Genomic DNA, 18,598 nt, shown 5'->3' with positions numbered 1-18,598 from the left:
ATCCTTCCTGAAAATATCAAACTGACACAAATTTTGTTCGAGCTCATAGATTAATATCTGCAATTATTAAGTTTCTGTCAAACCCGTTACCAAATAGGAAACCAATTATTCGCCCTATTTTACCTCCACGTATAAAAATCTTCTTGCAAAATACTTGTGGATCCATCTGTTTTACAACGTTTTCATTCGAAATGATATGTTAATACTGGTAGAGTAAAATGGCAATTCTTGTTTGATGACAGACAATGGAATGAAATTTATACAATACCTTATAAAGTCACAAAAAATACTAAATTTCAATGGCTTCAATTTCGAATATCACACCATATTCTTACCACAAATTAAAAACTATTCAAAGTAGGTGTAGTTGCTAACTGACTGTTCCTTTTGCTTTTCACAGAAGGAAACTGTAAATCATTGGATGTGGGAATGCCAGGAGGTACAAAATCTGCTACAAAGTCTAGAAACACTCCTACATGCTCTTTATATACCCTTTTCAATCAACAAACAATCCTTCCTCTTCGGGTTTACGACAGAAGCCTTAATTTGAATGCTGATAATATGATAATAAACAATATATCTATAGAAACAAATGCCTTAACAAGTCTGTAAATGTCAACGCTTTGAATGTGAAAGATTACCACAAATTACAGATATATATGATAAATAATAATAATGAATTTTAGAAAGAAAAAATAGAATTTTCTGGAGTAAATGGAAAAAAGATTGTTCACCTTCATCCTAAAACGTTAACACCTGATTATCCTTGAAATTTTTCAAGTTAATAAAACAACCTCTCACAGCTCACATATCCAGCCTTTTCTTCTCATCTCTTATTTCCTCTAGGTTAGCAATGATTAAAAAAAAAATTACCCATTTTTCTGCTCATTTGTATTCACTTTGGCATTTCTCTAAGTGTTAAATTCTGAGAGATCCAAGTATGTAAACGAAGCCAACACATAAAATAGCCTCGTTCCAAAAATAAAATTTCATATTTCTTTACAATTTTATTAATTAAACTATTTTTTTCTCTTAAATATGATAAACTCAGACGACGAGTGAAATTCTCATTATTACAAGCAAACTACATGCTTGATATGCGAAGTGTAAATGTTCATTTATAAAATGTAAATATTGTATCATAAAACCCAGTGAGGGAGTTCTGATTTAGCTTTCATCAATCATTTATAAATATTAATGTTCAAGTGTCAAAGTTTTTAAACATTCTATCTGATACGAAGGTATACTACGTTTTATTAGATAATAACGAAACACTAAGGACGTCATATGGTTGATGAGAAATTGCATTATATCAATGGAGACTTCCGAGACCTTCCGAGTGTCCCCTCCTGAATCCTCCTTGTTTTGTTTACATAAGACCGAGCATATATGTACACACGTGTGTGTGTGCGACCTTCACTTGGTATCCAGGTCACGTAGGGTTTCTGCATCAAATGGCTAGCCAACGTGTTTCAAGTGTGCCATTATGAATTTAGCGATTTTCTTCATCGGTATTTTGATACAGTGTGTCAATGGACAAAACTGGGAACTTGAATTTGTGGAACCACATGGAGATGGAAATCTGTTGTTATCAGAGAGAGAGGAACGGATGATCACGTACAACTTTACTGTGCACAGTTCCGAAAGTGCCAGTATTTATACAACATCAACGGACACAAAAGTCGTTGACTTGATTGGCGAAATAGAACACCGTGTCGTCGGAGGGGTGTCTGTGATACCTAATATAACAGTGAAGGGTATTTTTCTCGGACGTGCTTCCCTAACATTTCAGGTAAACAGAAAACTCAATGGGACCGTCTCGTCGACACAGAGTAAGGGAGGTAACTCGTGGTACGAATTACCGGTGGTTCTGGACGTTGTCGTGAAAAAATATGAGGGTGTTCTCAACAAAATCTTTCAGGCATCCGTGATTGTGCTGGTTTGTGTGGCCAATATCGCCATGGGGTGTAAAACAGATGTTCAGGTGGTGAAGGAAACCCTGCGGACACCGATCGCTCCACTGACGGGCCTTGCATCACAGTTCATCCTTATGCCACTGGTAACGTATATACGTCTTTTTTTTTTAAAAAGTAATAATACATGCACGGCAGTACCTGTTTAATTATATCATCATAGAAATATGATACCTATCTCACTATTTTTTCATTCAGTCATGTGTGCTCGTTAAAGGTGTACACGTGATATGTATCGACATCATAAAAATTGTATAATGAACCTAACCTAAATATATGGCGAGTAAACATCCGGCTCAAATCTCAATCATTAATAAAAATCATGTGTTACGCATTCATCCACGTAAGTCATATATATTAATCATATTGTATTGTCTGGCAGCCATAATGCACATTCACTCATGTCCTGTTATAGAAATAGTATGATACATATTCAGTCATATCCTGTTATAGAAATAGTATGATACATATTCAGTCATATCCTGTTATAGAAATAGTATGATACATATTCAGTCATATCCTGTTTGTCAAAATAGTATGAAGCATACAGAGTTATATACTGTTTATAGACATAATATATATATATATACAGGACTCTCACACCCAATTTTGGGACTGGAGCCCAGAGCCCTTAGAATTGGTAAAAATAATGGTGTTTTCCTTAGAATTGGGAAAACTTGGGGTCTAAATTAGGAAAAAAAGATACTATTTTGCATTGGGATATTCGGCCCCAAATCTGGCAGATCGAGAGCCCTGATATATATCAACAAATATTCATCCATACCCTACATATATGTATATTCAGTCCTGTTTTGTAAAAGCTTTGACACGTGTCTAGTCTTTCTTTAAACATATTTTATTATCAATATTAATTTTATACAGAAAATCTACACAGAAAGAAAACCATATCATAAAAAATATTTCTCAACTTGTCTACTGTCTACACACAAATTAGTGTAGATCTTTAACTCCATGTTAAATGCATTCAGATTTTGAACCATAATTCGACAAGACCTGAAAAGGACACGTTTAAGATTATTGAAACTTGTGCCTCATTTATATAAACTTTTATTCTTCAAAACTCAATTAGATAGGTAAGGATGGTTTTACATGTAACCTTAATGAGATTTTAACCAAATCTATGGAAGGCGGCGATTGTAGGGATAGATCTTGCAAGTTTCAGAATTGGAGAGTGGGAGGTACGAAGACAAAAATTGGAATAGACAGCCCTAATGAATGAGCTCTATTATCACTGTTATTTCTGCAATTGTATCTGTTACCTTCGGGGAAAAGTAGATGGTCAGATATCGTTTAGGTAATCTGGAGTGAATTTGTGCAATTTATATAAAAGTTGCAGTTTTCTAAGCTATCAAGGATTTGACAGGGTATCCCAACCTGATTCAAACTGAATGTACATCTTTTGATATGCGCAAATTTAGTACAACCATCCCATAGTTCACAAGTTTATTCTTAAACTGTCAAAATGAAATATATAGAGTTTTAAAAATACTATTCATACTTTGGAAATATTTTCAGTTTTCGTAAGACATTTTTTTCCTCTTCACAATAGAACAATATATGGTATCGGTATGACCCCCAACTTCGTCAGCATGTGAATTAAAAACTACTCCTAGATGCTCACGATAGCTGTAAAATTTAAATCTGTTCCATTAAAGTTCACGTCTAAATGTTCATTTATGTCAATGAAATAAGAAATAAATATTACCTCCGTTTTGTCTGGTTTAAATGGATCTAGTTGGCTGAGATAGAGTAGGATCAGGTGTCACTGAACCTGTGACATTAGTGATACTAACAAAAATATATTAAAAAGAGCATATGATTAGAAGCACTAAGTAAGTCGACATTTAAATCACTGGTTGATTTTATATATGGTGTGATATCAAGATCATTGTTAATAGACGTACGCGAGTTTCCACAGAGTGTTATGGTCTGTGGGCAGTACCATTAATGAAGAAAGGATTTGTGAGTATGACATTTATCCAAATTATCTCATTATCAGTTTCGACCAAAACGACCTCCATCAGCAAAGTTCCTATAAAGTCGAAAAGGTTCGTGAAATCCAGCAGTATGTAAACCATTTGTAGGTACCTGATCATCTAAATGAGTTTCTGATAAACACATAATGTTATATTTCACCGGCTATATCTTCTACATAATCCAATTTATTCCCAACACTTCATTTGTTAACGCGAAATATCAAGAGCTCGTCAGGCCTTGGGCCATGGTTAGACTCGTACCATATGCCGTAATGAAAGTAGCAACACATTCATGGAAAAATCAAAATTTTAAAACGTGAAAATATTGATACATTTGATAGTTTGATTAACAATACAGTCAAACCTTACTATCTTGAAGTCGACGCGACTGTGGCAAATCTTCGAACTATCCTAATATTCGATATCTCGGAGTCAACGCGATCCGGCAAATCTTCGAACTATCCGAATATTCGATATCTCGAAGTTAACACGACCGTGGCAATTCTTCGAACTGTTCGAATATTCGATTAATATAAGCTCGAATGTTTAGCGTTAAATTTTGTCAAGACCACTGACTACTTCGGATTAAAAGGGGTATTCTAATTATCTGTCTCGATACTCCAGGGGTTTCGACCACTTTGTAGAGAGCGAAAGTGATTAATGAAACTTTTGAAGAAATGACACAACTGAAAACAGGAATATATTACCAATGTATAAACTGAACATGACTGAGTATACATAGATATCTGTTTATAAACATTACACGTCTGACATTGTTGTAAATATTCCATGATGGTGATTCGTACATACGTCACATAATTACATCATTCAAGTGTTTACCGTAGATTTGTGATAAAATCATTTAGTTCTGATTATTCTGATGGGTTCTTGACCGAGGTCATTTAGCTGTTAGCCGAACCTCGTTATCTCGAACTCATATAAATAGACATCCTCGATACTCCAGGGGTTATGATTAATAATTATGTCAAGTCATGTCGTTTTGTAAAACACTATCAAAATAGTAGGGCCATGTGATGTCAGTTTAAGGTAGAGGTAATGCTATTGAATCATACACCAAGAAAGATTAGAGAAAACCGGGGTAACAGTGACTATAACAGGGATTGTTATGTAAGAGGTTGTTAGGCGTGGAGGAACAGGCATCACACCATGTTTGTATACCAGTGTCTGGAAGCTACTCTTTTAAAACACTAGTTCTTTGTACGTTTGCCAAATACTTCACGTGAAAAAATCTTACATCCTGTATCATATGGGTAAGCACACATTTAAAGTGTCAAGTTTGCACTAATAAATGTAATCGAAATTACAAACACACATACACACACATACACCACATACTTTTTTATGATAGTCATCAAGCCTTACTCATGTGATTTCAAAATATCCTTGATATGTTTCCGATCTACTGACTTCTCAAAGTCTCGGCTTCTTGATTCTCGGATAAACACATTGTACTACCCTCATGACGTGAACCTCTACCAAGGTTCCATTTACTTACAAACACATCAAGATGTTTGTTTTTCTTTGTTTACATTATTTAATCCACAGTGACCGTAACATCAAACAAACAAACAAAAACAAAATACTGACATATCAACATTATTTCAAACAATGACACGAAGGGAATCGGGAACATGATAGGATGAAACAGCAGGTCATTGACACCTACCATCTATCAAATTATGTAATTTCATGTTCTTTACTGATAACCAAGTTAAAACAATCAGAATCCAACAGATTATAGAACATCATTCAGACAAGGAAATACAACAATTAGAACCAACCAGACTATAGTACATCATTCAGACAGAGAAATACTACAATCAGAACCCAACAGACTATAGTACATCATTCAGACAGAGAAATACTACAATCAGAACCCAACAGACTATAGTACATCATTCAGACAGAGAAATACGACAATCAGAACCCAACAGACTATAGTACATCATTCAGACAGACAGAGAAATACTACAATCAGAACCCAACAGACTATAGTACATCATTCAGACAGAGAAATACGACAATCAGAACCCAACAGACTATAGTACATCATTCAGACAGAGAAATACGACAATCAGAACCCAACAGACTATAGTACATCATTCAGACAGACAGAGAAATACTACAATCAGAACCCAACAGACTATAGTACATCATTCGTACTACACTTATCAGTTAGAATGATATATTACATTTTATTGATAACTATACATTCATGATCAGGGAGAATAGTTTTAAATCGTCACACATGAAAGTTATGAAATTAAAGAATTAGATGTACTATGATACATGTAAATACTTTTAAAACAGCAGATCTTTTTTGATATGTCGTTTTCACCCACGTTTATCAACTATTGATCTCTAACATCAGTAGTCAACTATAATGGAAATATGATATTAATGCGTCAACGAATTTCGACTCGATCATTAAATATAGAAAGCAATCTATTTGTTTAGCTGTCACATAAAACTACCTGTTAAGATATTATTTTTACCGTCAAAGAACCCAACAGACTATAGTACATCATTCAGACAGAGAAATACTACAATCAGAACCCAACAGACTGCTTCCTGTTCGGATATTATTTTCACTGTGTGTCAACAACACTACATGTTAGGGTGTTATTTTCACTGCCAACAACGCTACATGTTAGGGTGTTATTTTTACTGCCAACAACACTACATGTTAGGGTGTTATTTTCACTGCCAACAACGCTACATGTTAGGGTGTTATTTTTACTGTCAACGACACTACATGTTGGGGTATTATTTTCACTGTCAACAACGCTACATGTTAGGGTGTTATTTTTACTGTCAACAACACTACATGTTAGGATATTATTTTTACTGTCAACAACACTACATGTTTGGGTATTATTTTCACTGTCAACAACGCTACATGTTAGGGTGTTATTTTTACTGTCAACAACACTACATGTTAGGATATTATTTTTACTGTCAACAACACTACATGTTGGGGTATTATTTTCACTGCCAACAACGCTACATGTTAGGGTGTTATTTTCACTGTCAACAACACTACATGTAAGGGTATTATTTTCACTGTCAACAACACTACATATTAGAGTATTATTTTTACTGTCGACAACGCCAAAATTTTGAATAAATATTTATAGGTAATCTCTTTGTATCATATTTTCTAGGATAGCTTATTTTGAACCGCTGTCACTTTTATTCTTCTCAGATATCGTTCACAGTGGGATACCTCCTACAGCTGACCCCGCCCATGGCGTTCGGTCTGTTTGCTATGGGGTGCTCCCCAGGGGGAGCGGCCAGTAACGTCTACACATACTTTCTCGACGGAAACGTTTCATTGAGTGTCACCATGACCTTCGTCAGCACCATTGCGTCACTAGGTAAGTGAACACCTGTTCATTACAGGATAAGTGAAAAAAATTGGGCGAGAACGTTTTAGCATCTTTGCATTACAGGATAAGTAAACACAAATGGGTGAGTACTGTCAATCATTGGGTAAATGAACGCCATCAGCGAAAATGATTGTGTCAATGAGTAAATGAAAGCCATCAGTGAACAACTCCATCGTGCCATTGGTAAAGCGAATATCATAACATCATCGGAAGAGTGAATATCATTGTGTCACTGGGTAAATGAACACAGTTGCGTCATCTGGATAATGTTATCATCCATTATTGGGTATGAACGCTGTCAACGAACAGCATTGCGCCATCTGGTAAAGGAATACCATAATTGAACACCATCCGTGAATACTATCAGTGAACACTTTCAGTGAACACCATCAGTGAAAACCTATCAGAGAACACCAACCATAAACACCATCAGTGAACACCATCAGTGAACACCATCAGTGAAAACTTTCAGTAAACACCATCAGTGAACACTATCAGTGAACACCATCAGTGAACACTATCAGTGAACACCATAAGTAAACACCATATCAGTGAACACCATAAGTAAAGACCATTAGTGAAAACCATAAGTAAACACCATCAGTGAAAACTTTCAGTGAACACCATCAGTGAACAGTATCAGTGAACACCATAAGTAAATACCATCAGTGAACACCATCAGTGAACACCATCAGTGGACACTATCAGGGAACACCATCATTGAACACTATCAGTGAACACCATCAGTGAACACCATCAGTGAACACCATAAGTAAACACCATCAGTGAACACTATCAGTGAACACCACAAGTAAATACCATCAGTTAACACCACCAGTGGACATTATCAGGGAACACCATCATTGAACACTATCCGTGATCACCATCAGTGAACACCATCAGTGGACACTATCAGTGAACAAGAACCATAAACACCATCAGTGAATGCTATCATTGAACACTATCAGTGAACACCATAAGTAAACATCAGTGAACACTATCAATGAACACTATCAATGAACACCATAAGTAAACACCATAAGTAAACACCATCGGTGAACACTATAAGTGAACACTATTATTGAACACCATAAGTAAACACCATCAGTGAACACTATCAGTGAACAATATCAATAAACACCATAAGTAAACACCATCAGTGAAAACTATCAATAAAGACCATAAATAAATACCATAAGTAAACACTATCAGTGAACACTATAAGTGAACACTATCATTGAACACCATAAGTACATACCATCAGTGAACACCATCAGTGAACACTATCAGTGAACACCATCAGTGAACACCATCATTGAACACTATCATTGAACACTATCAGTGAACACTATCATGGAACACCATCAGTGAACACCATCAGTGAACACTATCAGGGAACACTATCAGTGATCACTATCAGGGAACATCATCAGTGAACACTATCAGGGAACACCATCAGTGAACACTATCAGGGAACACCATCATTGAACACTATCAGTGAACACTATCATTGGACACAATCATGGAACACCATAAGTGAACACTATCATGGAACACCATCAGTGAACACCATCAGTGATCACTATCAGGGAACATCATCAGTGAACACTATCAGGGAACACCATCAGTAAACACTATCAGGGAACACCATCATTGAACACTATCAGTGAACACTATCATTGGACACAATCATGGAACACCATAAGTGAACACTATCATGGAACACCATCAGTGAACACCATCATTGAACACTATCAGGGAACACCATCAGGGAACACCATTGTTATCGTTATTCCTTAATTATGTCACGAACACAAAAGTAGAGAAGAATGTACTTAGTGTTATTTTTTGTGGTAGTCTTTTCCTTTGACTTTATTTGAAAGTCTGCGCCTCATGAAAAGACACCATAGGAGAAGCTAGATACACAACCCTTCTTGTATTGGCCTCGTAAACAGGGCCGTGTTTGTCAGTTTACATTTCAATCAATTAACTGTTGGCATTTATAAGAGCTGTGAAAACGTGGGAATGCAAAATTACGAAACATTAATGTCAGTGAAATGGTCAAAATGAAAATAAAAATTGTTTTGAAATGTCAGCAACAAAATATTATCCAAAATAACGTTTAACCTTTTGGGCGACACGTTGTTAACGCACACACACCTGTTCTCGACTAGTATGCTGTTAAAGTAAACGCGATTTTTTTTTCTACACGTGTACGATACAGTGACACTTTCACAGGCCTCGTGATATACATGGGGATCTTGCACAGTAAATACTTCTACCATCGGAATCTGTTTGTAAAACGTTGTCAACACATTGAAATGTTTGTACCGTGTGTAATCGACGGCTTCGTGACCGTCTGGGATAGGTGGCCTGAGGCGTTGTCAAAACGATTAGTGACTGCCGGACGTGACATGTCAGTTTAGTAATGTAAATTTCGGACGATTTTATTGCACAGATGTACCATTCGGCACCTCTCTATCATTTTACTCTGTCCATTTACTTATATCTAGCACACGTGATGGCGGACTTCTCTATAATGAACGCTATTTTGTTGGCTGTAAATAATTCAGTGTGTTTACCTTGAAGCCTATCATATCCTAAAAAGCTTAGTTTACAAATAAAGATGTGTCATACAATTAGAGATTTATTCTTTTGTCAGTTTCTACCCAGAATCGTTTCGAAGTGATTGTAAAAAGCGGAATTCTTCGATAGAGCATATAATGTTATGTATTTAAATGTATTTGATTTCTACTTACGCTTGCTTGGCAAGGGCATTACCGATGATAAGTATTGCACTCCATCGCGATATTGAGGTAGAACGAAACATATTAAGATAAAGAAGTAAAATTTGGGATACTAACGTAATATTTCTGTGAGAAACACAAATTGCGGAACTGGTCGCAAATGAACATTCACGGATGACAATTGCATGAGCTACTGGGAGAGAATAGATGAGTAATCATGGTGGGTTATATTATTGTAAGTGCACCTGAAGCATAGGGATAGTGGTCATTCCAAAGTCCTTATATAGCAATCAGTTTTCACTTCAAAACTTTATTTTCTGAAAAGATTTTCAGGGGAAAACGTACAAGGTGGCAGGGCAATGGGTATATTTTGTAATGCGAAATGCGACATATAATATGAAGTGAATACAGAATCAAGAAATGTCATTTATATATTTGATTAAGCTGTGTCCTTAGTGACGGAATATGATGAACTGACCTTGATTTTATTCTTATTTTAGCCCTCATCCCTCTTTGGCTGTTCACCCTTGGCATCCACGTCATCTACCGGACAGAATCCGTCACGATCCCTTTCGCCAATATTGTCATTTCACTCATCGGTCTCATCATTCCGGTTGGTATTGGCATCGTCATAAAGAAAAAGCTACCAAAGGTGGCAAAGTTTCTCCTCAAGCTTCTGCGACTAGTTGCTGTGCTTTTCTGTATCCTAGTCTTTACGATTGGCATTTATGCAAACCTCTATATATTTAGACTGATGACACCATTAAATCTACTTGCGGGCGCTTTGTTACCGTACATAGGGTTCGTGTTCGGTGCCATCATGGCGTTCGCAACGAGACGCAACAATAGCGATATTTTGACAATTGCGATAGAAACAGGGATACAAAATTCTGGAGTGGCTATAGTGTTGCTACAACTGTCCCTCCCCCATCCAGACTCTGACATTGCGATTGTCTCCCCTGTCAACTGTTCCCTGTTCACACCCATTCCCGTTATCATAGCAATAATCATTCACATCGTCAGGAAGAAATGGTGCCGGAAGGACGAGCTCAAGGACACAAAACAACAAGGTCGAGTCGAGAACGAAGATGGTGATGAAAACGTTTCGGTCACTTACCATTACAAAGTAAAAGAGCCTGGAGAAGGAGGAGAAGCTGGCGATGGAGTCCATGGTCACCATTTACTTAAGAGATGAACGACGGTTGTTTGAAAAGGTTGATAGTTCAAACTATGGAAACAGTGCTCATCACCGAAATGATTTTTGCGTTGGACCTGACAAAGTTTCGACAGTATAAATAAAGCGACGACAGACAGACACTATATATATATATCACAATATCTCGGACGGAGGAGGGGAGGAGATTTCGACTATCGTTGGAATATTTCCATGATGTTGCGATTTGCTCTTACAAACACAAACAAACAGTTGTCGTTCCTTGCATTAACTAGCACAGTGAGGTGTCGCTCTAAGCACTTACTTTCACATTGGTTTTAAGTTACGACAACCCCATTAAAATCGACCATTCTTTGGCATAAATACCGTACTTAATTTAGGGACGATAATACCGCCATTTTCCTGTAGTTCACTCAAAGAAATATGTAACATGTACACTTACACGGGTTTGATAGACAGCAAAGTTCAGATCACGTAATACAGTGTAATCTCGAAAACTCCCACGAGTTTTACTGATAAGACTTACAGGTCATCTGATCCAAAGGGTCCGCCGTTCGGCGTCCGTAAACTTTTGTTTAAAACACCACTCCTGCTTAACCCCTTGGCGGATTTCAACCAAATTTGACCTGAGATGTCATTGGAGGTGGAGGATCATTCCTTACATTCAAAAAATTGATTCGACCCCTAGGGACCTGGGATGGGGCCCCAAAAGGTTAGTTAGGCAATACTTTGCTTCAAAACGCTACTCTTTCATAGTACTTGAAAGGATTTCATTCAGATTTTGTCTGTAACATCAGTAGGGTATGGCGGCAAATAATTATTCAATTCATAAAGTTGATTCGGCCTCGAGGGACTTGGGGGCGGGGCCCACAAAGGGGAAATTAGGCAATATTTTGTTTAGAAACGCTACTCTTTCTTAATGCCTGGGTAGTTCCCAACCAATTTTGGTGTGAAACATTATTGTAGGTGAGTTATCTCTTAAATTCAGAAAGTTTATTTGATTCATAAGGACGTGGGAGTGGGGCCCCAAAGTGGAAAATTAATCAATGATTTTACTACAAAATGCTATTCTTCCTTAAAGCTTGAATGGATTTATATAAAATGTGGTCTGAAATATCAGTTTGAGAATTCATCTGATATGTAAGACCATTATCTGCGATTATGTGTTCTCTCCATCCTTTATATCTTACCCGGACATATTCCTTACACTGTTTCTCCCCGCCTTTATATCTTACCCGGACATATTTCTTGCACTGTTTCTCCCCGCCTTTATATCTTACCCGGACATATTTCTTGCACTGTTTCTCCCCGCCTTTATATCTTACCCGGACATATTTCTTACACTGTTTCTCCCCGCCTTTATATCTTACCCGGACATATTTCTTATTTCTCCATCCTTTATATCTTACCCGGACATATTTCTTGCACTGTTTCTCCCCGCCTTTATATCTTACCCGGACATATTTCTTGCACTGTTTCTCCCCGCCTTTATATCTTACCCGGACATATTTCTTACACTGTTTCTCCCCGCCTTTATATCTTACCCGGACATATTTCTTACACTGTTTCTCCCCACCTTTATATCTTACCTGGACATACCACAAGGAATGCATTTAACACAATGAAATGACACTTATCAATCACTTATCATAACCAAGCTTCCGGTGGGGTGTGTGTTATTTATCACAAGCATTCGTACCATACCAGAAACTCGGAGACATATTTATGTAAATTAGAGTCTTTAGTTGGTGGACCAAAGCATGACCCCGCTTGTGACATGTAGTAATTTCAACCCTCGTGTTTAGTTTCTAAAAAGCTAAATAATTATATATTGATTGTTTTGTGATCAACATATGTTTGCCTGGATGTTTTGACGGCAGCTTCGTCAATATCTACTAATGCCAAATTTATGTGTTCTGTGGATTTTTTTTTTATTTATTTTTTGGTACGTCAGACGAAAGACGTTAACAGTCGCATTTCACGAGAATATTACGAATTTAGGTCATTGTTATCGATATTGAAATGATATTCCCTCAGGTAAAGACGTCGAAAAGAGGCACACAGAAATGGAATGACTGTCGGTTAATGGACAATCATCCAGGTCAGTAAAGGGAATTTCCAGAATACATGAAACACAAATGTTCAAAGTTTATCATAGCGTCCCGTTATAATATTGTTGACATTTTGGCCAAAGTTAAACTGTATTTGTTCTTAGCTTTCTTTATCTTACTGTAACTGTTCGGACATTTAATTTTTTTTGTATCTTTTATGTGTTTTATGAGACTGAATGTCATTGTAAGATACTGTATGTTTGTGTAACTGTTTGGACGTTTGAATTTTTCTGTGACCTTGAAGGACTTTGTCCTGATGTTGATACTGTATGTTTGTGTAACTGTTTGGACGTTTGAATTTTTCTGTGACTTTGAAGGACTTTGTCCTGATGTTGATAGTGTATGTTTGTGTAACTGTTTGGACGTTTGAATTTTTCTGTGACTTTGAAGGACTTTGTCCTGATGTTGATAGTGTATTTTTGTGTAACTGTTTGGACGTTTGAATTTTTCTGTGACTTTGAAGGACTTTGTCCTGATGTTGATAGTGTATGTTTGTGTAACTGTTTGGACGTTTGAATTTTTCTGTAACTTTGAAGGACTTTGTCCTGACGTTGATAGTGTATGTTTGTGTAACTGTTTGGACGTTTGAATTTTTCTGTGACTTTGAAGGACTTTGTCCTGATGTTGATAGTGTATGTTTGTGTAACTGTTTGGACGTTTGAATTTTTCTGTGACTTTGAAGGACTTTGTCCTGATGTTGATAGTGTATGTTTGTGTAACTGTTTGGACGTTTGAATTTTTCTGTGACTTTGAAGGACTTTGTCCTGACGTTGATAGTGTATGTTGCTGTAACTGTTTGGACGTTTGAATTTTTCTGTGACTTTGAAGGACTTTGTCCTGATGTTGATAGTGTATGTTTGTGTAACTGTTTGGACGTTTGAATTTTTCTGTGACTTTGAAGGACTTTGTCCTGACGTTGATAGTGTATGTTTGTGTAACTGTTTGGACGTTTGAATTTTTCTGTGACTTTGAAGGACTTTGTCCTGACGTTGATAGTGTATGTTGCTGTAACTGTTTGGACGTTTGAATTTTTCTGTGACTTTGAAGGACTTTGTCCTGACGTTGTTAGTATATGTTGCTGTAACTGTTTGGACGTTTGAATTTCTCTGTGACTTTGAAGGACTTTGTCCTGATGTTGATAGTGTATGTTTGTGTAACTGTTTGGACGTTTGAATTTTTCTGTAACTGAAGGACTTTGTCCTGATGTTGATAGTGTATGTTTGTGTAACTGTTTGGACGTTTGAATTTTTCTGTGACTTTGAAGGACTTTGTCCTGACGTTGTTAGTATATGTTGCTGTAACTGTTTGGACGTTTGAATTTCTCTGTGACTTTGAAGGACTTTGTCCTGATGTTGATAGTGTATGTTTGTGTAACTGTTTGGACGTTTGAATTTTTCTGTGACTTTGAAGGACTTTGTCCTGATGTTGATAGTGTATGTTTGTGTAACTGTTTGGACGTTTGAATTTTTCTGTAACTGAAGGACTTTGTCCTGATGTTGATAGTGTATGTTTGTGTAACTGTTTGGACGTTTGAATTTTTCTGTGACTTTGAAGGACTTTGTCCTGACGTTGTTAGTATATGTTTGTGTAACTGTTTTGACGTTTGAATTTTTCTGTGACTTTGAAGGACTTTGTCCTGATGTTGATAGTGTATGTTTGTGTAACTGTTTGGACGTTTGAATTTTTCTGTGACTTTGAAGGACTTTGTCCTGATGTTGATAGTGTATGTTTGTGTAACTGTTTGGACGTTTGAATTTTTCTGTGACTTTGAAGGACTTTGTCCTGACGTTGTTAGTATATGTTGCTGTAACTGTTTGGACGTTTGAATTTTTCTGTGACTTTGAAGGACTTTGTCCTGATGTTGATAGTGTATGTTTGTGTAACTGTTTGGAGGTATGAATTTTTCTGTAACTTTGAAGGACTTTGTCCTGACGTTGTTAGTATATGTTGCTGTAACTGTTTTGACGTTTGAATTTTTCTGTAACTGAAGGACTTTGTCCTGACGTTGATAGTGTATGTTGCTGTAACTGTTTGGAGGTTTGAATTTTTCTGTAACTGAAGGACTTTGTCCTGACGTTGTTAGTATATGTTGCTGTAACTGTTTGGACGTTTGAATTTTTCTGTGACTTTGAAGGACTTTGTCCTGACGTTGATACTGTATGTTGCTGTAACTGTTTGGAGGTTTGAATTTTTCTGTAACTTTGAAGGACTTTGTCCTGACGTTGATAGTGTATGTTTGTGTAACTGTTTGGACGTTTGAATTTCTCTGTAATTTTGAAGGACTTTTTCCTGACGTTGATAGTGTATGTTTGTGTAACTGTTTGGACGTTTGAATTTTTCTGTGACTTTGAAGGACTTTGTCCTGACGTTGTTAGTATATGTTTGTGTAACTGTTTGGACGTTTGAATTTCTCTGCAACTTTGAAGGACTTTGTCCTGACGTTGATAGTGTATGCTGCTATAACTGGTTAGACGTTCTGTATGTTGCTATAACTGGTTAGACGTTCTGTATGTTGCTATAACTGGTTAGACGTTCTGTATGTTGCTATAACTGGTTAGACGTTCTGTATGTTGCCATAACTGGTTAGACGTTCTGTATGTTGCCGTAACTGGTTAGACGTTCTGTATGTTGCCATAACTGGTTAGACGTTCTGTATGTTGCCATAACTGGTTAGACGTTCTGTATGTTGCCATAACTGGTTAGACGTTCTGTATGTTGCCATAACTGGTTAGACGTTCTGTATGTTGCTATAACTGGTTAGACGTTCTGTATGTTGCTATAAGTGGTTAGACGTTCTAACGTTAAGACCATGTCAGGTTGAATGTTGTTATATTTGTATTTCTAATGATGCAGCATGTTTGTCATGCCAGAGAAAATTGATCTATTTTGTTGTACTAGTAGTTATATTGAAGGGATATTGATGAAATTTAGAAAGTTGACTTTGTCCCGGGAAAGGACAAATATAATACCACTGTATTTTGTTTGTTGTATATATACAATGTATTCTGATACTGTGATAACATCATGCTTAATAGTATATTTTTGTAGCCTGGAATGCATTGAATATTATTCCTATAACGCCACCATTTATAGTATCGTGAAAATTTCAGTCATATGTAAAATAACATTTTTAACGCTGGCTGGTCTATCGCAGACATATTACGGAAACAGCCATAGATCATAAGTGTTACATTGTACCGAGGTCAACAGAACATTTTATATTCGCTCGAGTTACACAGCAGTAGTTCAATTTAATTTGGAAAAGATATTATTCTTTATATTTCAAGTTATGAATTATTTAAATATCACTTAATCACGGTAAATATAACACGAGAAGTTAAACAACGAGCGTTAGTAAACGTCACAGTAAACATAACACACGTTAGTAAACGTCACAGTAAACAAAACACGCGTTAGTAAACGTCATAGTAAACAAAACACGCGTTAGTAAACGTCATAGTAAACAAAACACGCTTTAGTAAACGTCACAGTAAACAAAACACGCGTTAGTAAACGTCATAGTAAACAAAACACGCGTTAGTAAACGTCATAGTAAACAAAACACGCTTTAGTAAACGTCACAGTAAACATAACACGCGTTAGTAAACGTCACAGTAAACAAAACACGCGTTAGTAAACGTCACAGTAAACAAAACACGCGTTAGTAAACGTCATAGTAAACATAACACACGTTAGTAAACGTCACAGTAAACAAAACACGCGTTAGTAAACGTCACAGTAAACAAAACACGCGTTAGTAAACGTCACAGTAAACAAAACACGCGTTAGTAAACGTCACAGTAAACATAACACACGTTAGTAAACGTCACAGTAAACAAAACACGCGTTAGTAAACGTCATAGTAAACAAAACACGCGTTAGTAAACGTCATAGTAAACATAACACGCGTTAGTAAACGTCACAGTAAACATAACACGCGTTAGTAAACGTCACAGTAAACAAAACACGCGTTAGTTAACGTCACGATGAACGTTACACGCGCCATCAAACGTCACTTCAACGTAACACGCGTCATCAAACGTCACGGTAAACGTAACACACGCCATCAAACGTCACGGTGAACGTAACACGCGCCATCAAACGTCGTGGTAAATGTAAAACGCCTATTTTAAACTTTAATTCAATTGTCCTATTTCAGTTACTATTGTTTCAGTTCTGTGATATTATCTTTTTTTCGCTGAAGATCATTACAGCGCGTGGATAATATATATTTATATGCATATATATTGTTTAAGATAGTGTTAACAATACATTTTAGTATGATACTTTTGTCTGTAGAATGTAATATTTGTACTGTTCACTGTAATAAAAAATGTATGAGTACTACTCGTTACACGCCACTTCTAATTGTCACAATAACACTTGTTGTTAATGGATGTAATGCATTTAAGTAATAATATGTCAATATATGTACATCTGGGTACTGTAATTGTGTAATCATATTAATGAACGATAAGTTTGACTGTTTGATTTTGTCAAAATGTTGTATAACACAATCATAAGTTGGAAATCGGCCCGATTCTTGTAGAAAACTGTGCGTTAAAGATGCCCGATTCTCCAAAACAGTTACCCACATGGACATGTGGATAAGCCATGGTGAATAGGTCCCTGTGTTGAAACCTTTATATTATGGAAGGTCGAGTTGTATTATTTTGCGTTTTAGTTAACGAGCGTTTTGTTGAGACGTTTGGAATAACGATTACGAATAGAGTTCCTGTTGTTTAAAGTGTAATACTACAATAAATCGGCTGAGATTTATGTATTTAGAGATTTATATGAAGTCTGTTGGTGACATGTATTTTATATACAGGAGTATTTACATATTTTGGTTGACTAAAATAAAATGTATAACTTGCTTAGATCCGTTTTTATTTGTCATTTTGTATAAGTAAAACATATCAATGTATGTTTACTCCATTTACTGATGTACACAGTCAGTACTTCCCGCCCCTTGTGTTTCTAAAAGGACACATTTTTTCTCAGATAGTACTGAAAAGTCCATAAAATCACACATTTGTTTCCACTGGTTTGTATGTTCGTGGAAGCAATCGCCAGAATGAAAATGTACCGAGACTTGCGATCATGTTACCATAAAGAAACGTTATTACTGATATAACGAAGAATACCACAGCTTTACGAGGAATGAACAACTATTCATTACAGGG

General features: G+C 36.4%; 1 protein-coding gene across 1 annotated transcript; it reads left to right on the top strand.

Annotated features, from left to right (window-relative positions):
* Positions 1–1,468: 1,468 nt before the first annotated feature.
* Positions 1,469–18,292, top strand: LOC132559851 (ileal sodium/bile acid cotransporter-like). Its single transcript, XM_060224484.1, has 3 exons — positions 1,469–2,059; positions 7,197–7,368; positions 10,628–18,292. Exons 1-3 carry the CDS (start codon positions 1,487–1,489, stop codon positions 11,320–11,322), a joined length of 1,440 nt encoding a protein of 479 aa, XP_060080467.1. The 5' UTR covers positions 1,469–1,486; the 3' UTR covers positions 11,323–18,292.
* Positions 18,293–18,598: the final 306 nt, after the last annotated feature.

Source organism: Ylistrum balloti, unplaced genomic scaffold (genome assembly GCF_031769215.1).
Source record: "Ylistrum balloti isolate Yb309-2 unplaced genomic scaffold, AGI_CSIRO_Ybal_v1 Utg369664, whole genome shotgun sequence".
Taxonomy (NCBI): domain Eukaryota; kingdom Metazoa; phylum Mollusca; class Bivalvia; order Pectinida; family Pectinidae; genus Ylistrum; species Ylistrum balloti.
This window is presented reverse-complemented; position numbering and strand designations above follow the sequence as displayed.